The sequence below is a fragment of the Lemur catta genome, chromosome 1 (assembly GCF_020740605.2).
Source record: "Lemur catta isolate mLemCat1 chromosome 1, mLemCat1.pri, whole genome shotgun sequence".
NCBI classification, from domain to species: Eukaryota; Metazoa; Chordata; class Mammalia; order Primates; family Lemuridae; genus Lemur; species Lemur catta.
The window spans coordinates 241323083-241348637 of record NC_059128.1 but is presented as its reverse complement, the minus strand read 5'-3'; the positions used below and the strand labels follow the sequence as shown (position 1 = coordinate 241348637).

At 39.1% G+C, this 25555-nt stretch overlaps 2 protein-coding genes across 2 annotated transcripts in view; one reads left to right on the top strand and one right to left on the bottom strand.

The window, feature by feature from the left end:
- The window catches only part of LOC123630601 (transmembrane protein 45A-like), a 75449-nt gene that overhangs the window by 40740 nt on the left and 9154 nt on the right, over window positions 1–25555 (top strand). The window contains exons 2-5 of the mRNA XM_045540398.1: window positions 9318–9510; window positions 10765–10971; window positions 12650–12834; window positions 23150–23295. Of these exons, the coding sequence (XP_045396354.1) occupies window positions 9321–9510; window positions 10765–10971; window positions 12650–12834; window positions 23150–23295 (728 nt within the window). The 5' untranslated portion in view covers window positions 9318–9320. The remainder of the gene's footprint in view (window positions 1–9317; window positions 9511–10764; window positions 10972–12649; window positions 12835–23149; window positions 23296–25555) is intronic.
- Window positions 180–488, bottom strand: LOC123630602 (Y-box-binding protein 1-like). The gene has a single exon (XM_045540399.1). It carries the CDS (start codon window positions 486–488, stop codon window positions 180–182), a length of 309 nt encoding a protein of 102 aa, XP_045396355.1.

Sequence of the window (25555 nt, the reverse complement as noted above, 5' to 3'; positions counted from 1 at the left end):
AGACAATGCAGATAGTTCTAGTTATCTAGTCAACGGGCAAAAAGCAAGCACTTAAGGTCTTCAGCTCCAATCTTGTTCATTTCTTATTGCTGGAATTTCATATTCGTTTCTTCTTGTTGGATTGACTGAACCGGACGATGGTGGAGATGGTAGCCGGCGTTTACTCAGCACCGCCCTGCTCAGCCTCCGGCCGAGGAACTCTCAGCCGGTGGATCGGCTGCCTTTGTCTCTTTGCCGTCTTGTGGTTTATGGTTTTCTGGGCGTCTGCGTCGGTCATTGAAGTTGCTGCGGTACCGACGTTGAGGCGGCTGCTGACCTTGGGTCTCGTCTCCTTGATTCTCTGTATCCTCTTCATTGCCGTCCTCTCTGGGCTGCCTTTGGCGAGGAGGGCCCCTGCAGAATCGTGGGCTATAACCCCGGCACATACTCTGTCTTACTGGTGGCCTACCGTGCTCTCCTGCACCCTGGTTGTCAGCCCCTCCCTCCATCGCTTCTCCCTGCGCAGGAGGTTGGGATGCCGTGGCCGCCGCCCCCGGGGGCTCCGCGTGCAGCGCGGCCGGAGCCTTAGCCCGCGGTGGCGGCGGTGGTGACCGGGGCCGGCTGCGGCAGCTGCGGCTCGTCCCGATGTGTGATGGTAACTAGGCCGGCGGCGGCGGTGGGGCCGCACAGGGCTCTCTGGGGTCCGCTTAACTCTGTTCCCTTCTTTTTAGATCAGGTTTATTGAAGTGTAATTTACGTGCAATAAAACTTACCCCTTTTAACTGTCTAATTTGATGTGTAATTTTTGTCACAATCAATATATAGAGTATTCCCATCACCTAATAACCTTTGCAGTCAATCCCTTCCCTTTACTCTCAGGCAACCACTGATCTGCTTTCTGTTACTACAGTTTTGTCTTTTCTAGGATTTAATATACGTGGAACTATGCGATATGTACTGGTTTGTTTCACTTAGCATAATGCCTTTCAGATTCTTCCAGATTTTTGCATGTATGGGTAGTTTGTTCCTTTTTATTGCAGAGATGTATCACACAGTTTGTTCATTCATTCGCCAGTTGATGGGTGTTTGGGTTACTTCCAGGTTTGGGTTATTATGAATAAAAGCTACTGTGAGTATCCATGTACAAATCTTTGTGTGGACATAGTTTTCATTTCTCTTGGGTAGATACTTAGGAGTGAAGTTACTAGGTCAAATGGTGAGTGTATGTTTAATGTATGAAAAATGACAAGTTGCTTTACAACAGGGCTGTACCATTTTGTGTTCCCACATGCAGTGTATAAGAGTTCTAGTTGGTCCACATCCTTACTGATACTTGGTATTGTCAGCCTTTTAAATTTAGCCATTCTAGTGAGTATGTATTGGTATTTATTATTTTACTTACTAGTTCCTAAATGACTAATGATATTAAGCATCTTTTCACATGATTATTTGCCATTTGTATATGTAAGTTTTAAGTTTTGATGTGGTCAAATTTCTCAGTCTTCATTATTTTGCATTTTGTATCTTGTTTAAATATTTCTTATCTCAAGGTCATAAGGGCATTTTCAAATATTTTCTTCTAAAATGTTTTAAAATTGGATTTTCACAATTAGATCTTTAATCCACCTGGAATTTATTTTTGAATAGGGAATCTCATTTAATTTTTATTCATGCATAGAAACTCAATTGTAGTAACACTATTGTTTTTTCCATGGATTGTTAATTTGTTCTCCCTTTTAGTTCCACCTTTCAAAATCCTACTCATTTGTCAAAGTCCAGCTCAAATGGTCTTTAAAATCGTCCAGGATCCTATCGTATACCCCTATCCCTCTCTTGAATTAAATGAAGAGGTTCAGTGCACTTATAGCATTTTATTCCTTTACTGTGAACCTTAACTCATCTTTTTGGGATCATAGTCACTACTGTGTCTGTCTTCTTTGTTCTGTCAGACTGTAAGCCCTTGTGAATATATTAGCTTACAAGGTAAAAGAGCCTTTGCAGATGTGATTAAATCAACAGCCTCCAGATAAAGAGATCATCCTGGAATATCCGGGCAGGCCCCATCTAATCACATGGGTCCTTACAATTGGAGAACCTACAGAACTGCAAGAGAATAAATTTGTGTTGTTTTAATGTACTCACTTTGCAGTAATTTGTTACAGTAGCAATAGAACACCCATGTATTTGGTCACTATGGTACTCAGTCATTGTTCATTGACTTGTATTGTGAAACAGCATGAAGCTTGGACCTATGGAACGACATCTTTAAGTTTCTACCAGGTCACTCATATTCAATCTGATGCTCATCACTAACATCTAGACATTTGTCAATCTGCAGCAAATGAAGTCATTGTAGCTACTCAGCCCAGCCTTCCTTGTTGTTGGCAGCCATGTGTACTACAACTTTGACTGCATTATATTAATAAATAGTCTTGGTGATGTGCAAAACTTCACCTATTTTACATATGTGCTGACAGCTCAAGGGTAGAAAGGACTAGAAAGAGATGCCTTTTCCCTATGGTGTTTAACCTACTCAAAGATACTTGATTGAGACTGTTCAATAGGACCACTGGGAAACCTTTTCTAGTCTTTGCGCTTATCTAGGGGAACAGTGTGGGATTTGGAGTCTGGAATCCCGGCTCTGGTCTTTATTAACTTGGACTTAGAGTAGGTCATTAAATCTCTTGGGGCCTCAGTTTCCTCATAGTTATGGTGGAGACAATAATACAGCTGACTCTTGAAAATGGGAGAGTTGGGGTGCTGACCCTGTCATGCAGTTGAAAATCCAATAACTTTTGACTTCCCCCAAACTGAACTACTATATGTTGACTGGAAGGCTTACCTGTAACATAAACAGTTGATTAACATATATTTTGTACGTTATATACTGTATTCTTACAATAAAGTAAGCTACAGAAAAGAAAATGTTACTAAGAAAATCATCATGTTGAGCAGGCTGAGGAGGAGGAAGGAGAGAAGTTGTTGGTTTTGCTGTCTCAGGGGTGGCAGAGGTGGAAGAAAGTTTGTGTATAAGTGGACCCATGCAGTTTGAACCCATATTGTTCAAGGGTCAGCTTTACTTTCTTGAGTTGTCTCAATGACAAAATAAACAGATATCTGAAAAGTTATTAGCACACAGTAAGTATTCAATGAATGCCTTCCTTCCCACGTTAGGATCACTACTAACAGAAACAGTTGAGAATTCTACTTATTTTGAAAAGCTCCTTACAGGCAGGTGATGCAACACACATTTTGTTCTTACTTTTTGTCAGTTTTATTCTTAAAGATATAAGTCTTTGGATTGCCTCATCCTGTCTTATATTTTCAAGTTTAGAGTTGTGTTTGTCATTTTAGATGTTGGGTTAAGAATGGCCTATGTGCCATGGATGGTTTTAGCTATTTAAAGATTGAGAGGGGTTGCTGCTGGGAACAAGAGGCAGAGGTGTGGACTAGATCAAAAGAAGATAAAATAAAACATTAATATGTAGAGTCACAGCACTCTAGAGTGGTTCTTTTCTTCTGACAGAGCCAGATGGTCATGCTGGCCTTGGCAGCAGCAGTTGCTAATCTATCCCTCTCTGCCCACATAGTGGGTCCAGCATAAGTGATCAATCACATCAAGGATTATTACATTGACAAGAGGAGAAATGGCCTCTGGGGTCTGGAGTTAGGGAAATCATATTTAAATCTCAGGGTCCTTGCACCACTCTACTTGTCTCTACATACCCATTCAGATAGGATTCTTGCATCTTGGAAGTATTGTCTACAAAAAGAAGGAACACTCATCCTCTTATTGTTGGAGGGCTGGGCTGGCCGGGCTGAGAGTGAACGAGAAACCCTCTGGCAGACCAAAGCTCTCATTTCTGCTTTCTTGCTTCCACTTAAGCCACTCTCTGCTGTTGAGATGCTTCCTTCCCACTGCCCCTGGTCACAGTGGGCCCTCGTCCACTACACTGCTTTAGAATGACCCCTCCACCATGCACCCTTCTCAGATGGTGCCCCCTCCCATTCTTAGGCATGCCAGTCATCTTAACAACTCTCGTAGAATTGTAACTAGTTAGTTAGGGACCTAGTATAGATTTCCATTTTTTGGGTTTCTTCAATCAATTTTAAGCTTTCTGTTGTAAGCAAGGGCTGTATTTATTCTGCAATGGGTGCCTCAGGCACCTGAGGGCTGTTGCGCAATGCACGCAATGCACTAGACGAGGCTGGCCTTCCAGATTCTTTGCGCTGCATTGCAGACCTACAGCAGTGTTTTTTCACCATCTTTTCTTATTCCTATGACTTTGGCTTTGGCCATGCCTTCAACCCCAGCACCTTTAGCAATCTCTTGCTCGAGACACAGCATGTTAGAAAATGGCTTATCTTCTTAAGACTTAGAGACCATGATCTATTATGTTAGTGCTGCTGTAATCATTCCCTTCATCTTCTGTGCTGATGGACAGAAGAGGTAATGTGCTTCTCTGGCTTTGGGTCTCAAAGCAGGTGGCACATGACTGAGGCTGGTCGCCTGGTAGGTGGGATGGCAAGGTGAGTCTTACCTGGAACTACTCTGTGATGCAATGTTTTGACAGGGAGGCAGGAGGTTAAAAGGGTATATGCCCTCGAGTTAAATGCATTGTGACATAGTCTGAAGGTTTATCTGCTCATGCTGGAAAGATGGACTCAGTGTTTTAGTCTGAAAGGAGGAAGAGTAGGAAGTTTTAGATCTAGGGCTATTCAGCATCTGCTTTTCCCTCTGGAGTCTGGAACATTATAAATTATTGAGAGAAGACAATTGAATTGGACTTCACATTGAGGGAAGTGTGAAGGTAAGGATAGTTTAACTAAGAAAACCCATTCAAAACAGTTGAATTTGGGGAGAGAAAGTGCTGGTACAGAATGATGGGGAACCAAGAAATATGAAGGCTACATATATATGCTTGTGTAGCTATGCTTTGAGTGCTAAGGCAAATTGTAAAGTGAAGCTCAAGAAATATTTCAAATTTGGTTAGTGTATTAGAATTTGCACACATGTCTTAAAATATGTGTCACTAAATAAGACTTATGACTATTTTATTTTGGTGGTGGCTCTAGATGAAATTTTAGTTTAGATTTTTTTTATAATAGTGTTGTTAATTTTATATTGAAGTTAGGTATTTGGTTGAGATTCAACCAAGAAAATTGTTGAAACCCTCTATCTGGGGTGCTTTGAATTCTCTCCACTTTCTGTGTATAGACCTGATCTCTAGTTTGCATGGCTGTAACGCTTGGGAATTGATACCTAGCATCTGTGTTAGATCTTGAGCTTTGCCCAATATTATCTCTAATACCTAGAGTTTTAAAATATTTCCCTTTTGGGTGGTAAATGAGTGTATGTTTTCTTGTCTTCACTCCAGAGGATAATGTGTGGTGTCATTATGAGTGGAGGGATTCTTTGGATGGGGTCGGAGTAAGAATTTTTAGGATGAACCACATCCAGAAGCCAGTGATTCAATCTTGTAGTCAATCATGTTAGGTCTGGGTGAGCCACTTTCCTCAGGAAGTTTCAAGTGGTGCATCAGGCAGGGAGGGTGCTCAGGAAGGGCCTTCTTGTTTCGTGACCCGGGCTTTCCCTGGGGTTTCCATGGACTGCCCACAAGTACGTTCTACTTTGTGGGTGAGAAAAGCCCTGTGTTCTCCCTCAGAGGAGAATGTGTCTGCTCTTTGGGTTTAGCTCTAATCAAACTCTGTGCTACTGTCCTTGTCTTTTCTAAGCAGTGAGCTGCCTCTGCAGGCAATAGTAAAGCAGGGAAATGAGGGTAGATGTATGGATAATGGCTCTAGGAGACAAGAGTGAAGTGATGTTTGAGGAAGTGGGCAGTTTTTTTCTCTGGCAATGAAAGTGAGGTAAAATGACTGCCATTTTCATTACCAGGGATAACCGGGTCTGTTTGCTCCCTTACACAGGCAAATATAGCAAGCCTGCTTTGACTTTGTGTTGTTTGGATCTTTAAACACAGAAAGATTGGAACGATAAGATTGTTTCTGATTAAAAGGTTGAAGACACAGAAGTTCAATAACTGAAGGAGGAAGGACTCATTTCTTCCCCAACTCTGATCAACTGATATCCTTCTTGAACTACTCCCTGTTGCCACCTTATTACATCCCAGTGCAGAGAGATACTGATCCTTTCAGCTTTTGGGGCAGCAGGAGCCTCTTTGCTGGTCATGGGGTTGGGGCAGAAAGACTATTTGGCCCAGACCTGAACGTTCAGGGAGGGCCCAGATTTTAAAATTTCATGTTGTCTACAACGTAGGCAATATGTTGACATGTATAGTAAAAGTATTTATTAGGCAATTCTAAACATTTAAAAGCAAACACAATTTTTGCATACTCTATTTTGGCATTTTCTCCCTTTTTTTTAATATACCAGGATCTTCGGGGGAAAAAAAAAATGGAAAGAGCCCAGGCCCCTAATCTCTGTGAGGCCTCAACTGCCTGCTACAAAGGCTCTCACAACACAGTAATGGTCATGGAGGCTAACGAGGAGGACAGACCTCAAGAATTAAAAACATGAAGAATTCAATAAGTGAGGACTGAGTGCCTTGAGAAGGTGTAACAGGGCCCTCCCAAGCAGGTGAAATTGAAGGGGCTGCGGAGATCAGCCCCTTCTCCTAGGGGACAAGGGGGTCGGGCAGGGTTGATGTTAGGCAGCAGACATGATATTTCTTAATAACCAACTATTTGTTAGGGAAGTAGCCAAACTCTAGGATGATTTTCATATTTTAAGGTTGTGCAAGTGGTGAATGGCAGTGTTGTCAACCAAAATAGGTAACTGGGAAAATGTATTTTCTAACAGTGGGTGGGTAGATAAGATGATGAATTTGATTTGGGGGCATGTTGAGTATGAATGGCCTTTGAGACATCAGAGTAGAGATGTTTTGTAAATATATGATCTTGTATTATAAGAAATGCTTAGTTACTCTTGTCAATTTAGAACCTCATGGTATATAAGGCACTACCCAGGCCCAATAGGGAATAGAAAGAAGAACAGATTTTATGGCTCCTCATTTCAAGTTTATTGTCTAATTGGAGTCAAGCTATTGATGACCACAGAAGATCCCATTAACCCTCCAGACAACAGCAAGAGAAATGTTATAGGCAGTACAGGGACGATTGCCAAATGAATTGTATAGATGTGTCTTGCTTTTCTGTAGTTACTGTCCAAGTAGGATTGTTCTTTTGGTTTTACTTGTTTTACTCTGGTAGTTTGAGGTGGGTTGAGGATGGCATGAGCTTATTTAATAGCACTGTGAATTATTGGTATTTGCTTTAGAGTAACAATTTTATTAATAATTTTGTTAGGGTAGGGACTGTTATTTGTCCCATTTTACAGAAGAGGAAACTGTGGCACTGAGAGGTTAAATAACTTTCCTAGAGTCATATAAATGATAAATGATAATGATAAAGATACTTCCTCTCATTTTGTTAACCTAATTTTTGTCACTAAATATATCCCCCATCATTTAAGTTATTTGGAAATCTTATATATAGGGGTTGCATAATTTATTTAATCATTCCCCTGATACCTGTATTTCCAGTTGTGTCTTCAGGATAAATCCTGCAAGTAGGCTTCCTGTACTAAGAAATAAAAAATATTTAAGACTCTTTAAATTGTTAAAATTCTTTTCCATGAAAGTTAAAAAATTTTACAGTTTGGATGTATCTTTTAATCCCATGTAGAAGTGTTTTACAATCCTAAATGGTTGCCTAAACCAAAACAAACAAGAGAACTCAATAACACTGGTCAGGTGGTGGTTAGAATAATAAATCAGAGGCTGTCAGAGGAGGAAGGAACTCCAGGTACCATCTAGGCCCAACTCCTCCTTTTATTAATTAAGAACTAAGGTTAGAGAGCTTAGGGGACATGCCTCAAACTACAACACTGAAGTCAGTTAGGACAAGAACCTGAGCTTAGCACTATGTGATATATTGAGTCTGAATCACTTAGACAATTTGGATGATTCAAGGGTGTCCTGAAATGTCCATCTGGGATCTTCAATGGAGGTTTAAGAGACTTTTAGTGTTTGGGTCAGCTTCACTGTTTCCCCCTAAGCTTCACAGTTTGTGTCAGAGGGGTAGGGAAGTAATCCAAAGGGGTCTGTCCTGAACTGAGAAGCCCTGTATTCACCCACAGAGATAAAGACGTCTGCTGGGCCAGGAGCAACTCTGAAATCCCCTCTTACGAGTTTTCTTAGATCTGGCCTGGTGTCAGATCCACAAGGATGATCTAGATTCTCTCTTCATTATTCTGTTGATGGTATGAAATATTTGAACAACAGGCTGCTCACATTATTAAAAATTCATGTAATTCAAGACTAATTTTTTATAGCACTGACCAAAAATGGAGAGTATTTCTGTTTATAAGCCAGAGGTGACTCCACCATATAGCAATAGTGTAGACAAAATTTGCAGTTTGATTTGGCTTGGTATCTGGCATGGTGGGGCTAAGTTGTGTTCTCAACAAACCACAAAGTTTCAGTGGGGTAGCGCAATAAATGTTCTTTCTTGCAAAATGGGAAGGAAGCTGGTTGGTTATCCTCTGTGTTATAGGTATGCCATGCCACAGTTGCCCAGGCAGGGGGAGAGAGAGACAAAGGAGTCATGTAGACTCTTAACTGACCTACCCTGGAAGTGACACGTGCCAATTCTGCTCACAGTCCGTTAGCCAGAATTAAAACATGGTTCCAATCCAACTGGAGGAGAGGCTGGGAAAAGTGGGGAGCAGCTCACAGATATTGGATGAACACTAATGCACTTGATGCTTGATACTCTGAAATTATCTACTTTAAAAATTTTGTAGGCCATTTCACATCATTTCAAGTTTTAAACATAAAGGTAATACTTTCTTGTTACTTTCCTTTAAATATGCTTGAAAGGCAACTGTATAGTGAAGTGCATACTGTCATTTAAAGAAATCCTTTTGATCTCTGTGTTAAAAACAACAGAATTTTGCTTAATAGTTGTGAGATTTGGGTAAGCATTTAACTTTTTAAAAGCTGTATGCCTATAGAAAATCGCATAATAATCCCTCATTCATGGGTATGTTGCAAAAATTAGGTTGGAGATCGTATGTAAAACACTTCACATAGTGACCAGAGCATGGTTAAGTGTTTATCAAATGTGAATTTTTATTTTCTTTTTATTGGTATTTTTGATATTGTAGTGGGATCTACTACAGTTTGCAGCAATATAGGGTCTTCTGAATTAGTGATATATCCATAATCATTGGAAGATAGTTTATGGGGACAAGTGATGTTTTGTTCAGGTTCCAGAAATAAAATGTTTTTAACTTCTGTATGTTCTTATTTTTCTAGATCATGGGAAGTTTCAAAGGTCATGCCCTCCCTGGAACCTTCTTTTTTGTTATGGGTCTTTGGTGGAGTATAAAGAGTATTCTGAAATATGTCTGCAAAAACCAAAAGCGGACCTGCTACCTTGGTTCCAAAGCATTATTCCGTCGACTAGAAATTTTGGAAGGATCTGTAATGGTTGGCATGGCTTTAACTGGTGAGTGGACCATTTTTCTCCTTTTGGGTATTTTCACATATAAAGAAAAGATCCAATATAAAGTCAAGAAATTGCTAAAATGGATTTTTTAATAAAAAAATCTCGTAACACATTCTAATTGCAATTTCTCTCTGATATATTAATAATTTGTTAGGAAGGTGATACTCATGTTTATACAAAGGCCTATTTATGAATTAGTCATAGTACTTAACTTGCTTATGCAGTTAAGGTAAATTTCTTTTATAGAATTAGTTGGAGCTTCTGAAATTATTTTATATCTATTGTTGTGATCCCTGAAACAACAACCCCATTCAAGATCAAAAATCATTTTGTAAACAACAGCAAAATAATGAAGTGATTATGGAAAAGCTTCAATAAGAAATCATTGCTGATAGGCTATAGAAGATCTTGACTCCTGTATTCATCCTTCCTTGGTTCCTAAATTGGAGAAAGAGGTTAGGCCACATGACTTACTAAGGCCTTTCCACTGACTATGACGATTCCATGAAAATGTGCTTTGTTTTTAAGAGTTCCACTGCAGCCTCTCCTTTATAAAAGGTAAAACTTCCCATTTTCCCATTAGATTTCTTTGTGCTTTATTCATGGCAATATGTTTTTGCTATAATCATCAAATTACAGAGTAGTGTTTCCAAAGAGAGAAATTTCCTTGCCAAATTCTGTAGAGTAACAAAGAAAGCAGCATCACTAAGAAAGTGTAACTGTTTGCATAACTGACTAGATCATATGCTTATCCGTCTGGGCTTTCTCAGTTATCCTTAACTGAGGAAAAGCTGAACTCTTTAGCGTTTTTGTCTGGGACCAAGCGCAACCCCCTACTTCATGGCAGCTACCCAGACACGCATAATAGTATCTACGAAGGAAGTAAGCAGCCTCCATAGGACTAATCTCGCAAATCCATGCCCCCAAATTATTCAGGAATTATCTTAGTCATTAGGTTGGACTAGTCAGTGGAACTTAGTGGAACTAAGATCATCAGTATTGAAGATCTGAAAGAGCTGTTTGTCTCAATTGGTTACCTTTGACTAAAACTGGTTATTTGAACCAGCATCTAAACCTCTAAAACAACCCTAAAGCACCAGTGCTCAGCTGTTGGGGAGCAGCCTAGATAGAGGAATTGATGTCCCAAGATGACAGTAGATTGAAATGAGTAATGAACTGATCTTCCTGCATCTTCTTGCATTCTAGGTAAAGTTATGGAAAGGGTTGCTAATACTGTGACATGTTCTTCTACAGGCATGGCTGGGGAGCAGTTTATTCCTGGAGGGCCCCACCTGACCTTATATAAGGAGGGCCAGTGGAACGAACTGATGAGCTGGCATCATTCCACTATGTATTTCTTCTTTGGGCTGGTGGGCGTGGCAGACATCTTATGTTTCACCATCCGTTCACTTCCCTCCTCATTACCCAAGTTAATGTTTTCAAATGCCTTATTGGTGGAGGGTAAGTATGAATGAGTATTTTCCTGTACCTTTCTTTATTAGTGGGCATTTGTGTAGGCGTTTATAACATACCTTTGTTGTCTTAGTGCAGTCTTGATTGATAGCGCCATTTTTCTGGGCCATAATGGGTGTCCTAGGCAGGATGACAAAGTTCTTCCCTGCTTACTGACTCATTTAGTAGAACTGGGCAAGCACACTCATTCAAAGTGCTTTATTCATACTTCACATTTGTATTACAGACCCATTTTCGATAGTTACTTATGTCTATGTTGTCCTGAAGATTATCATTCTTTCCACTTTCAACAAATGAAAACTGAACTCAGTTAATGAAGCATGAATATCCTGAAATGAGGCAACCACCCACAACAGAACAGCTTCCACCATCTACTAACTAGCCCTTTTCATATTGATATAGCAAAACCCTGTCAGTATGTAATAAGTAGGGTTCAAAAAATTCAGCCACATAAAAATATAAGGTCCTAATTTTGAGAGGTTAATTAAAAGAATACTTTTAGGCCGGGTGCGGTGGCTCCCGCCTGTAATCCTAGCACTCTGGGAGGCCGAGGTGGGTGGATTGCTCGAGGTCAGGAGCTCGAGACCAGCCTGAGCAAGAGCAAGACCCCGACTCCATCTCTACTAAAAATAGAAAGAAATTATCTGGCCAACTAAAATATATATAGAAAAAATTAGCCGGGCATGGTGGCACATGCCTGTAGTCCCAGCTACTCGGGAGGCTGAGGCAGTAGGATCGCTTAAGCCCAGGAGTTTGAGGTTGCTGTGAGCTAGGCTGACGCCACGGCACTCACTCTAGCCAGGGCAACAAAGTGACACTCTGTCTCAAAAAAAAAAAAAAGAAAAAAAAAAAAAGAATACTTTTAGTTCAATTGGTCTCCCAGTTACTGTAGGGGGCGTGAAAGAAAATAAATGTTTAATGATTTGTTTTCATTTATTACATGCATAAGAAATAGATTGATCATGAAACTAACAGAGGCCCAAATTAATCAGAGGGAGTCATTCCCGACTCACGTTCCTTCTGGCATCTGGAAAATAAGAACTGTTGCCCATTCCTCTTTGGGAATAAGGGCTAGATAAAAGATGGGTGCCAACAACTAATAGCCTGATTCTTGTTATCTCAGGGTGTTGCTATATTTTGAATGAACATCCTTTTTTCTTTATACAAATGAAAAGGATTAAGATGAAGGTGGAATCGTCTATGGAAGGAAAAAATGTAGTTAGTTTCTACTTCTTGGGAGTTTCTCAGAACGTCTTGGCATACTGTCAAAGTCCACCCTTATGATTTATGAGTGGACTGAATTCCTTAAGGCGAGGCTTTAGCTTATCGATCTGTGTATCATCTTAATTCTTGCTCCCCTGCTTCTTTGTGCTTATCATTCCTCATCTTGCATAGAAGATGCTTTGCAAAATAGTTAGTTGAAAATGTCAAGATGTGTTAGAGGAGAGAATAAAGGTTGGGGAAGGGAAAAGAAGGGTTATATTTCAACGATTCCATCAAAGAGGCAGTGATGACTTCAGAAACGAGGCAGAGTTGCAGTCTGTGGGAATCAGCGACACCTGTGCTTTGTGTGTGTACAATTCTGTGGGAAGAGAGAGGGAGAGAGAGAAACAGTGGGTGGCCTTTGTTTCATTGAAAAAGACAAACTTTTTTCCCCCTCTATCAGCTTTTATCTTCTACAACCACACTCATGGCCGGGAAATGCTGGACATCTTTGTGCACCGGCTGCTGGTTTTGGTCGTCTTTTTGACAGGCCTGGTCACCTTCATGGAGTTCCTCTTACGGAACAATGTACTTCTGGAACTTCTGCGTTCAAGCCTCATCCTGCTTCAGGGGAGCTGGTTCTGGCAGGTGAGTTGGATCCTCCAGTAAATGTATCTCGTGTCTCTGCCTGTAATTGCTCTTTATCTGATGGGGCATTTTGCTCTGGACACCAGAGACTTCCCTCCAACGTGCTGCCTGTCATGAGAACATGGGCCTCTGAGAGGTGATGTTTCGTAGAGTAGCCTGGTGGCCCTAGTGGGAGCATTGTCAGAGCAGCTGGGAAGGAAGTGGAAGGTGCACATCTTCATCTCACACCTGAATAGCCATTACGTAGGAACTCTGAGCTGATGCTTTTAGTTAGAAGCAGTTCCTGTTGCTAAAGCAGCTTACAGACTAATGGGTGATAAGTTGGAGAAATACATGGAAGGCGGGGAAGACAGGAAATTATTATTTATTGAGAAACAACTATATGTCGGCCATTATACTCAGCTTTTACATTCATATGCAAGGGAGATGTAACAGAAGTAGAGGTTGACTTAGGAACTCAGACTAACTCTCTAAGGAACCTGAAATATTATGTTGGTTAATGTGAATCTATGTAGAATAAACCATTTGAGTTCTGCTTTTCATACTGATAGGAAGTCCCTGGTGATGGTGGTGGGGGAAGATTGTTAAAAAGTGCAATAACCTTTTCAGAACTCACAAGGCAAATTACTTGTCCTTTATTTAGTTGTGGTCGTGGAGACTATCCCAATTTCCCACAAAATACTCTCTTAATACTGCAGCAGTATCATGGCATAAAGGACGTTATAGTCCTTTATGTTTAGTGCCACTAGACATAAGGACCAGAGTTTCTGTTTATAAACCATGATGCTGGGTAATGTCTGAATGAGAACATTTGATATGGATGGTCCGATGAATGATACCAAAATGTCAACTTGGAACCCTTTAAGTGTGTATGTGTGTGTGTGTGTTTTAAAGAATATATTCTGTATTCCTAATTGGTTTTCATCTGATTGATCTCTCACTTTCTAATAGAAGTCTTTTAAAGTTTATATTATAGTTATGAATTTGTCAATTTCTCCTTATTTTCAGTTTTTGCTTCATTATAAGCAAATTATAATCTGCCTCTCTTTTTCTAGTTTTTTTGAGTTGGATGCTGCTCTCATTTATTTTCAATCTCTCTTGTTTTAAAATAAGTATATTTAAATAAATACATATCTCTACACACTACTATAGCTGCCTCCCATAAGATTTAATACATAGTGATTTTCACTGTTGAGCAGTTTTGAATGTTGCCATTTCCTTGTGCTTTTCTCTTTAATTTATGAGTTATTTAGGAGTACACTTTTAAGTTTCCAAAAATATTCCTTTTATTGTTATTTATAACTAATTTAATTGCTTTATAGTCACAGAATGTGTTCTCTTTAAAATGTATTGAAACTTCCCTGGACATAGCCCAATGTTAGTGATTGTAAATGTTTCGTGGATTTGGAAAGAAAGTATATCCTTTCTTTGTTGGTTCAGGATTTTACAAATATTTACTAAATCAAGTTTGTTACAGAGCTAAATATTCAGATAAAGAAAGTTGGACAGTAACAACAAGAGGGGAAACCCAACGAGAGTTGACGAAAGGAATTATAAAGATAAGAGCAGAATTAATGAAAGTTATTAGCATTCAGTCAATAATTAATGATTAGTTAACATTTAGGATTTGAAGGAGGAAGCTGTGGGCTATATCTTACTGGGGATAGGTTGTCTTAATGTTGCCCTTTTTGAAATAGTGTTTTCATATTTCCCCAAATGTTTTTCTAAGGAAGAGGTTAAAATCTTTGGGCAAAAATCTGTGATTATTTAGAAATTTTTTCATCTACCGGTATGTCTAGACTAGTTTCCTTTTTTACCTGGTGACCAGTCTACATAATGTCTGCAGCCTTAAATTAAAATGAACATTTCATACCAATGCAAACATACACACTGGCAGGAAATGAAGGTTTAGCCATAGCAACTCTCTCACTCTTGCATTCCTCTGAAACAAAAATGTCTAGAACTTAGGTGAATCTATTACGCTTCCATGTTTTGTTGATGTGTGTGGCATGCGAATGCTTATGGCCCAAACTGTCTTAAGCTAACAAAATTACATCATGATTTGTTTTTCACCATATTTTTTCTCTTACTACTTGTTCATATATGGTTAATACTAGTCCAAAAACTATGTATAGACAAATGGAGAAAGCAACCACCTAGACTTTTGGAACCATATGTATGGAGATGTGAACTGAATGAAGCAAATGCTGAGATTAGCCACTTTTTAATAAGTGGTATATAAATGATTGGTTAATATGCAAACAGAGGGGGAATTTCCCTCCCAACCTATTAAAAAATAGTTTCAATTGCAAAGATGTGGAAACAACCCAAGTGCCCATCAATACATGAGTGGATTAATAAAATGTGGTGTATGTATACCATGGAGTTCTACTCAGCCACAAAAAACAATGGTGATCTAGCACCTCTTGTATTATCTTTGATGGAGCTGGAGCCCATTCTACTAAGTGAAGTATCACAAGAATGGAAAAACAAGCACCACATGTACTCACCATCAAATTGCTACTAAATGATCAACACTTTTATGTGCACCTATGGAAGTAACATTTATCAGGTGTTGGGCAGGTGGGAGGGGGTGGGAGGGGATGGATCCATTCACACCTAATGGGTGCGAAGCGCACTGTCTGGGGGATGGTGCACTTGTATCAATAGCTCTGACTTGGGTGGTTGAAAAGGCAATATATGCAACCTAAACGTTTGTACTCCCGTAGTATTCTGAAATTAAAAAACAATAGTAAAAAAAAAATAGTTTATTTCCTGATCCACATTACAGTCAAAAATGTTTTCTCAATAACCTAGCCACATTGTGCAATTTAAAAAAGAAGCAAAAATCCTTCATGTCCCTTTATTCCATGAATCATGTTTTCCTTGTGACTATGTGGGAAAGTATTGCAAAAGCTCTCTTTGCCCTTTCTCACTAAGCTCCCTCCCATCACTGTTAGAGCCCAGGCACAGGGATAGTCCCAGGATGAAGAAGATGCTCCTGACGTCTTGTTTCTCGTTACTTAGCACAGTTGCTTCCACGGCATTTCCCAGCTCACTGAATCCTCCCAGGCACTCCTCCTAGGACTGCCAGATTCTGAGCCTACGCTAAAACTCAGCCTTGTCTTACCTTTAAGAAGGACAAAAGTTCATCCTAAAATGACAAAAAGTCCCTATTAGGTAGTAGTGGTCTGAGATCTGAAATGATAGATCAAACACCTGCTTAGGCTTATGGTGTTGAAATAAATGATTGGGTGATCCAGATATAAAACAATAGGAAATTCAGATTCTAAATTATAGGAAATGGATGCCAGGCTGGTTGCCCATTAGAGAAGATAATTATTTACATTTGAAATGTGATGCTAATGAAGCTGAAACTAGTCCAAAACAGATGTTCAGGAGCGGCATACAAGATATTAGCAAGAAAATAATTTCATTTGCAGGTCTTTTTATGATAGGAAGCAAATTAGGACCAGCAGTGGCTGGTCTTTGTATTTAAAGGAGGATTTAATGAGTTGTGGCAGTTTCTGGCCCTAAGTTTGGGGTTTCAGTTTTCCTAATTTATTTACTTTTAGCCTAAAATGCCTATGGAATGTTTCTGTGGCTTGCAGTGTAGTCACACCAGCTAACACTGTTCAGAGGCTTCAGGGAGACTTCAGTCAAATCTTTAGCTTTCAATATCAGGCACTGAAGGTCCCAATGAGATTGGCAGCAAGAGGTACTCAAAGTCTTTGTCTCCTGATATAAAACAGTGCAAAGTTTGACTGATAGAATTGATGATGACCAATGGAGGTGATATGAAAGAGATTTTATTTTGGAAGCTCCAAAAAGCCATTGCGAATATGGCATTTAGTGACAAGTCCCTCAGCATACAGGTCAGGCCGACCTGGATCTGAATGCTAGTTTTACCATATTAGTCACATGAATCATGGTAGACAAAATATTCTGTGCTGTTAGGAAAACAGAAATAATATCACATGGGATTATTGGGAGAATTAGACATTATAATTTGAAAGCACATGCTGCCCTGAGGAGCTGGCTGGTAAATCCAGAGAAAGAGGGCAAGGAAATCTTCTAGGAAAAGGTGAAGTCAAGTTGGGATTTGAAAGATGAGTGGGGAACCTGTAGCCTTACGGTCACATGTGGACTTCTAGGTCCTTAAGTGAGGCCTTTGGACTGAATCCAAATTTTACACAACAAATCCTTTCAATGAAACAGATGCAGCAGAGAAAGATGAACTTTTCTTGCCTCTTTGGTGCTTAAAAAAGAACAATCTTGATATCAGAAGGCTGAAGGTTCCCCACCCCTGTGGGATGTGTCCAGGCTTGAGGTTTAGGGTGAGTGATATTCTTTTGCTAATTTTGGTCTTGACCGTTATATTAGTTTCTTGGGCTGTAATAACAAATTGGATGACTTAAACAACAGAAATTTATTCTTTTACTCTTCTGAAGGACAAAAATCCAAAATCAAGGTGTTGGCAGTGTTGACTTCTTCTCAGGGGTCCAGAGGGAGAATCTGTCCCACGCTGCTCTCCTACATGGTTGCCGGCAATCCTGGGCATTCCTGCTGTGGCAGCTAAGTGCAGTCTCAGCCTCTGCTATCACATGATGTTCTCCCTGTGTGTCTTTGTGCTCCTTTGTCTTCACATGGCCTTCCTGTAAGGACACTACTCATTGGATTTAAAGCCAGCTCTAACCCAGTAGGACCTCACCTTCACTTGATCACATCTGCAAAGACCCTATTTCCAATAAGGTCACATTTAGAGGTACTGAGGGTTAGGACTGCAACATGTGGGAGGACCCAGTTTACCCCCCCTACAACTGCTAACTCCTACCTCTGGCAACTGGAGCACATCACTTCCCAAGCAGCGGTGGCTGGGGCCCTTTCTTGACACAGAATTTTTCTGTAAACTTCCATGAATTTGCTGTGAGAGAAGGATGTGAGAAGAACATTCTGGTGGTCCTGACACCCCAGCTGAAACAGCTAGGCCCTTCAACTGGAAGTTGACTATATGACTGGAGTTTCCTTCTTGTCTTTCCAAACAGTGAATGCAGAGGACCTAGAAATTTTTACTGCCTTCCAGAGGCTTCAGGGACCTGAGCTCTGACCACTTTGGCCTCCACAGTGAGCTTTCCTAGCAGTATACAAAGGCATATTGCAAAACACTTACATATCCAAAGCAGCAGGCAAACCAGCTGGGTGGCATTCTCTACCTGCAGTTTCTGAGCAGACTCTTTAACTTAATGACAGATGTGTCTTCTGCCAGAGGTGTTGACACCTCATCCCTTTAGAATGTAGCCCTGTTCTAAGGCAGAGGCCCCAGCCCTTGGTGGGTGAGGCACAGCAGCAGTTATGCAAACATCTTTGCAAGTGTTTGGGGATGGAGGGACAGGGCCATGCATTATTTAATTTTCCTATCTCTACCATAGACAACAAATGCATTCTGTCTCTTGGGGAAGTAGAGAAGGGCAGGAAGAATTTATTATAAAGTACCATATTAGTTCAACTAATATGATATTTTAGGGAAAATTATGATTCTGGCATTGGTTGACGAATAAAATGCACAGGGCCAGCACAAAAGTAGAAAGCCTTGGTTTACATTGCTCCACTTGGTCAGGAAGGTAACGTGAATGGAGAATCAATGTAGAGTGCATGCTTCCACTCATGTCTGCCACCTGGGAATACAGGCCTACTCTTGCTAGATAGTTCTATTTTTACAAAAAAGTCGAGAATGAAAACTGTTGTGTGACATTCCTTAATTTTTTAAGTGTTGGCAACTAATTTAAGTTATTCTTAAAAATGTGCAGGCCAGGCCGGGCGTGGTGGCTCACGCCTGTAATCCTAGCACTCTGGGAGGCCGAGGCGGGTGGATCGCTTGAGCTCAGGAGTTCGAGACCAGCCTGAGCAAGAGCGAGACCCCGTCTCTACTAAAATTAGAATGAAATTATCTGGCCAACTAAAATATATATAGAAAAAATTAGCCGGGCATGGTGGCACATGCCTGTAGTCCTAGCTACTCGGGAGGCTGAGGCAGTAGGATTGCTTAAGCCCAGGAGTCTGAGGTTGCTGTGAGCTAGGCTGACGCCATGGCACTCACTCTAGCCCAGGCAACAGAGTGAGACTCTGTCTCAAAAAAAAAAAAAAAAGATGTGCAGGCCAGACAAGATATGTCTGCGAATTAGAGGTGGCTCAGGGGCTGCCAGTCTGTGATGTGTGTTTCGAGGGTAACATAGGACCCTGTCTTCATGGGAACAACTTCTATCTCAGTAACAGATTGTTCAAACCACATCAGAGCTGCTGAGATGACTCAAACCGACCTTGTTATCCGGGACACTGTCTTCACAGTGCCCCATATGGAAAGGCTGTATGGTGAAAGAGACTGTAGAAGAAAGAACAAAAAGTTTTTGGAGCCAGACACTCCTGGTTTAGAATCCGACTTTATTCATCTTGACATTTTGTAATATTGGGGAAGTTACTGAAGTCTCTGAGTTCCAATCTTTCCCTCTGTAATAAGGGATAATGATGTCTTCTTCCTGAGGTTGCTTTGAGGACTAAGGATTATTGTGAAGTCTATGTGCACGAGTAAGGATAAAGTGCCTGACACATGGTGCTACATCTGTCAGATTGTGCAGATGGTAATTCTCTTTCCAACTAAAGGGAATCCAGACATGGGAACACATAATTAAGGCACAAATCTTACTTAGTTTTCCCTGATTTTTTCAGATTTGAAATTTCAAAACAGAAATGGAATTAATGTTTCATTCAATACTATAGACTAAGTGTTTTATTTCCTGTAAGATTTCATTCATTAGATGTGTGATCATGGACAAGTCACTAAAGTACCCAATTTTCTTATCTGGATAATGAGGATAATAATACATTAAAATGAGGGTAACAATACATCCCTGATGGGCCTTTGTTAGGAAACTTCTAAGCACTGTAACTGCCATAGTCAACCAATATATGGTAGATATTGGTACAATTATCCATAATAAAATCTTGGTTTTAAATCTCATTTAGTTCTAGAGACCTGAAATAAATACATTTATCTATCTATATATAATTTAATTATTTTTTATTGGGGTAGCATTTACATAATGTAAAATTAACCATTTTAAAGCATACAATTTAGTGGTATTTAGTATATTCACAGTGTTGTGCACCCAACACCTCTGTCTAGTTCCAGAATACTTTCATCACCCACAAAGGTAAACCTTGGACTCATTAAGCAGTCACTCGCCTTTCATCTGTCTTCCCAGCCCCTGGCAACCACTAATCTGTTTTCTGTCTCTGAATATTTACTTATTCTGAATATTTTATGTAAACAGAGTCATACCATATGTGAACTTTTGTGTCTGTCTTCTTGCACTTAGTATATTTTCAAATTTCATACATGTCATAGCATGCACCTGGGACTTCATTCCTTTTCATGGTTGAATGATATTCCATTGTATGGATATGCCACGTTTTGCTGATCTGTCATCTCCTGATGGATATTTGGGTTGTTTTCATCTTTTGGCTGTTGAGAATAATGGTGCTACAAACATTTGTGTACCAGTTTTTGTTTGAATGCCTATTTTCACTTCTTTTGGGTGTATATCTAGGAGTGGAATTGGCAGGTCATATGGTAATTCTATATTTCACTTTCTTAGGACTTGCCAAATTGTTTTCTACAGTGGCTGCACCATTTTACACCATCAGCAATGTATAAGGAGTCCAATTTCTCCATATCCTTGCCAACATTTGCTATTTTTTGTTATTATTATTGCTATACTAGTGGATGCAAAGTAGTATCATTGCGTTTTTTTTTTTATTTCAGGATATTATGGGGGTACAAACATTTTGGTTACATGTTATAACTTTTCCACACAAAAGTCATGATTTGATGAGTGCACTTTTTCCCCTACAATGCTCACCAGGTCCATTAGTTGTGAGTTTACCTACTTCCAACCCTCAACCCCCAAAGAATATTACTACTGTGTGAGCGCCTTAGTGTTGATAAGTTAGTGCCAATTTGATGGCAAGTACATTGGTGACTATTCTTCCATTCTCGTGATACCTCACTTTGGAGAATGGGCTAAAGCTGTATCCAGGAAAATACAGGAGGTGCTAGATCACCGTTGTTTTTTATAGTTGACTAGTATTCGATTGTATACATATACCATATTTTATTAATCCACTCATGGATTGACAGGCACTTGGGTTTTTTCCACAACCTTGCAATAGTGACTTGTGCTGCAAGAAACATTCAAGTGCAGATGTCTTTATTATAGATGACTTTTGTTCCTTTGGGTAGATGTCTAATAGTGCTATTGCTGGATCAAATGGTATTTCTATTTTTAGTTCTTTGAGGTATCTCCAAATTCTTCTCCACAGAGGTTGCACTGATTTGCAGTCCCACCAGCAGTGTAAGAGTGTTCTTATCTCTCCACATCCTTGCCAGCATTTGTTGCTTTGGGACTTTTTGATAAGGGCCAATCTTACTGGGGTTAGGTGATATCTCATTGTGGTTTTGATTTGCATTTCCCTAATGGCTAATGATGTTGATCATCTTTTCAGGTGCTTATTGACCATTTGCATACTTTTTGAAGTCCTTTTCCCATTTAAAGAATTTTTTTGTTGAATTTTAGGAATTGTTTATAAATATTCTAGATATTAATCCCTTATGAGATATATGATTTGCAAATATTTTTCTCTCTTGCTATGACTTGTCTTATTATTTTCTTGATATTGTACTTTGAAACATCAAAGGTTTTACTTTTGATGAAGTCCAGTTTATCTATTAAGAAACCATCACCAAATCCCAGGTCATGAAGCTTTCTCCCTATGTTTTCTTCTAGGAATTTTATGATTTTAGCTTTCATATTAGGTCTTTGATCCATTTTGAGTTAGTTTTACATAGAACATGAGGTAGGGGTCTAAATTCATTTTTTCACACGTGAATATCCAGTTATCCCAGCACCATTTGTGTTTTTTTTAAACAATTTTTTGTCATGCTTTATTTTTCCATTTCTTTTAACAGGATAACCAAAGACACAGTCAGTAGTCAGTAAACACATGTCTAAGAAACTGCCAGCACCATTTGTTGGAGAGACTACTCTTATTCCTGTTGAATAGCTTTGGCATCCTTGTCAAAAACCAGTTGACCATAGATATATGAGTTTATTTTTGGACTCTCAGTTTTATTTCATTGATCTATATGTTTGTCATTATGCCAATATCACACTTATTTGGTTCCTATAGTTTTGTAGTAAATATTTCGATCAGGAGGTCTGAGTCCTCTAACTTTGTTTTTCTTTTTCAAGTTTATTTTGGTTATTCTGTATCCCTTGCAATTCCATGTGAATTTTATAATCAGCTTTTTTCATTTCTGCAAAAAAGGACATTGGGATTTTGATAGGAATTGCATTGAATTTGTAGATTGCTTTGGGTGGTATTGCCATCACAACAATGTTAAGCCTTCCAGCCTATGAAAATGAGATTGCTTTCTATGTTTTGAGGTTTTCTTCAATGTCTTTCAACAATAATGTGCAGATTTTGGTATCAAAGTCTTGAATCCTCTTGATTAAATTTATTCCTAAGATTTTATTCTTATCAATGCTATTGTAAGTCGAGTTGTTTTCTTAATTTTAGGGGGTTGTTAATTGCTTGCTTTTAGAAATACAACTGATATTTGTGTGTTAATTTTGTGTCCTTCAACTTTGCTGAACTCATTTATTAGCTGTAATAGTTTTTTTGGTGGATTCTTTAGGAAATTCTACATATAATATCAGGTCATCTGTGAATATAGGTAGTTTTACTTCTTTCTTTTCAATATGGTTGCCTTTTATTTATTTTTCTAGCTTAATTGCTATAGCTAATATTTCCAGTATAATGTTGAATAGAAGTGGTGAAAGCAGACATCCGTGTCTTCTTCCTTAGGAGGAAAGCTTTCAATATTGAACATAATGTTTATGTGGGCATTTATTTATTTTAAAATCTTTTTGTACTCTAAATTTGAAATAAGAAGTTAAGCTGCACAGGTAGACACCTAGGACATTCTCTGAAAGTCCATCCATTCTCACAGATGGTCACTGTTCATATTTTGCAAATTGATTGTTAAATGTCCCTTAAATTTTTTTAAAGTATAACCTAGTTGTTACTGTTCTTATTTCTAAAACAGGCAGCAAAATCTGATGTTTCATGTTACATTTTGGATAATGGGATTTATCTTAGTTATTACAAATTTTTAGCTTGGAATGAAGCATTTTGAAAGGTACCATTTTTGGGAATGTGATTGGTTATTTTAATATGGGCTTTTTGTTTTAAATTACAGATTGGTTTTGTCCTGTATCCCCCAAGTGGGGCTCCTGCATGGAATCTGATGGATCATGACAACACTATGTTTCTCACCATATGCTTTTGCTGGCATTATGCATTAAGCTTTATCATCATTGGAGTGAATTATGCTTTTGTCACCAGGTAAGTTAGTTACTTCTGTTGATGGAAGTTCTGTTCCTTGGTATATGATCATCAAGACTCAATAATGTTGAATTTAAAATTCAAAAGGGGATTTCATTCCTTAACATCCCACCAGACAGGTAACATAGCAGAAAATTATCTGTAAACAGAAATTCGCAGTAAAAAGAATAAATGCTGGTTTAATGTTGGAATAGCTCAACAGTATCTATGCTGTGCCTCTGATCTCTGCATTACCCATCAATGCAGTGTTCTATGCCTGGCTGTCTTTGTATGTGCTACTTGCTCTTCTGAATGGTCTCTCCACCCACCACCTGCAGTGAGGCCTCCAGTTACCCAGGTGTGCACACTTCAATTATAGCAGTTCTTAAGCTTGGAGTCAGTTTTTGACCAACTTGTGTGTGTCTCATTAAATTCAAGTGCCTGATTAATTTGACATTTACTGTAATATGTCTAAAAATAAGATTCAGTTGAATAATACATTTTTTGCAAGGACCATAATATAATGTTTCATGAGTGGGTGAGGAGCAATATAATAGATTGATAAGAACACATATTCTTAGCTCCTCTGTCTATCATCTGTATGACTTTGGGTTAGTTATTTAACCATGTTAAATCTCAGTTTTGTTTTTGCTAATGAAGGTAATAATAGTATGTAAAGGAGATCAAGTATTTAAACTGCTTAGGACCTAATGGGAGCTCCCTAAATGTTATTGTCTTCTTGTTGTTTTTTTTGCTTTTGTTCTTGTTCTTATTCTTCTCTTCCTCTTCTTCCTTTGCAGTATCAAAAAATGAATGAAGTATAGACCCTGCCCATGAGAAATTTTTAGTCCTGTAATTAGGACTAAATTATAGAGATAGGCAATCAAAATATAGTGAAATAAATGGAAATAATAGAAGAATAAACCACTATTGAAGCTCAGGGAAGGCATTTCCACAACTGAGAATGAAGCTGCATTTTGAAGAATGAGCAGGAATAGTAAGGGGTGGCCACAGTTCCTCTCTAAGGAGGTTAATGCCAAACCACAATGGGCTTGGCTGATCCCACTTACAAGGCAGAAAGGCTTTAGCGCCTAATCCCTCAGACTTCTGCAGTGTTCTCTATCTACAGTGTTCAATATGGTAGCCACCAGGCAGTGGACAATGAAAATATGGCTAGTGCTATAATAATTTTAATTAATTTTTAATTTTTTTATTTTCTTGTTTTTTTAAAAAAATTCAGAATATTACAGGAGTACAAACATTTAGGTTACATATATTGCCTTTGCCCTGCCTGAGTCAGAGCTACAAGCATGCCCATCACCCAGACAGTGCACACCACACCCATTAGGTATGAATATACCCATCCCCTCCTCTCCATCCCACCTGCCCGACACCTGATGAATGTTACTACTATATGTGCACATAAGTGTTAAATAGTTAGTACCAATTTGATGGTGAGTACATGTGGTGCTTGTTTTTTCCATTCTTGTAATACTTCACATAGTAGAATGGGCTCCAGCTCCATCCAGGATAATACAAGAAGTACTAGATCACCATTGTTTTTTGTGGCTGAGTAGAAGTCCATGGTATACATATGCCACATTGTATTAATCCACTCATGTATTGATGGACACTTGGGTTGTTTCCACATCTTTGCAATTGTGAATTGTGCTGCTATAAACACTCAAGTGTAGATATCTTTATTATAGAATGTCTTTTTTACCTTTGGGTAGTGCCCAGTAATGGGATTCCTGGATCAAATGGTAGTTCTACTTTTAGCTATTTGAGGTATCGCCATATAACTTTCCTAGAGCTTGTACTAGTTTGTAGTCCCACCAGCAGTGTATGAGTTTTCCTATTTCTCCGCATCCTCGCCAGCATTTGTTGTTTTGGGACTTTTTGATAAAAGCCATTCTTACTGGAGTTAGGTGATATATCATTGTGGTGTTGATTCACGTTTCTGTGATGATTAGAGATGTTGCACATTTTTTAATATGTTTGTTGGCCATTCTTAGTCCATCTTCTTTTGAAAAGTTTCTGCTCATGTCCTTTGCCCACTTTTTAATGGGGTTGTTTAATTTTTCTTTCTGATTTTCCTGAGCTCTATATAGATTCTAGTTATGTGTCCTTTATCGAATGTGTAGCATGCAAATATTTTCCCATTCTGTAGGTTGTCTATTTGCTCTGATGATAGTTTCCTTGGCTACGCAGAAATGTGTTCATTTGATCATATCTCATTTATTTATTTTTGCTGTTGCTGTGATTGCCTATGGGGTCTTCT

Excerpts from the sequence above, each read along its gene's own strand:
- LOC123630602 (XM_045540399.1), bottom strand. The coding sequence starts at position 488 with ATGGAGGGAGGGGCTGACAACCAGGGTGCAGGAGAGCACGGTAGGCCA.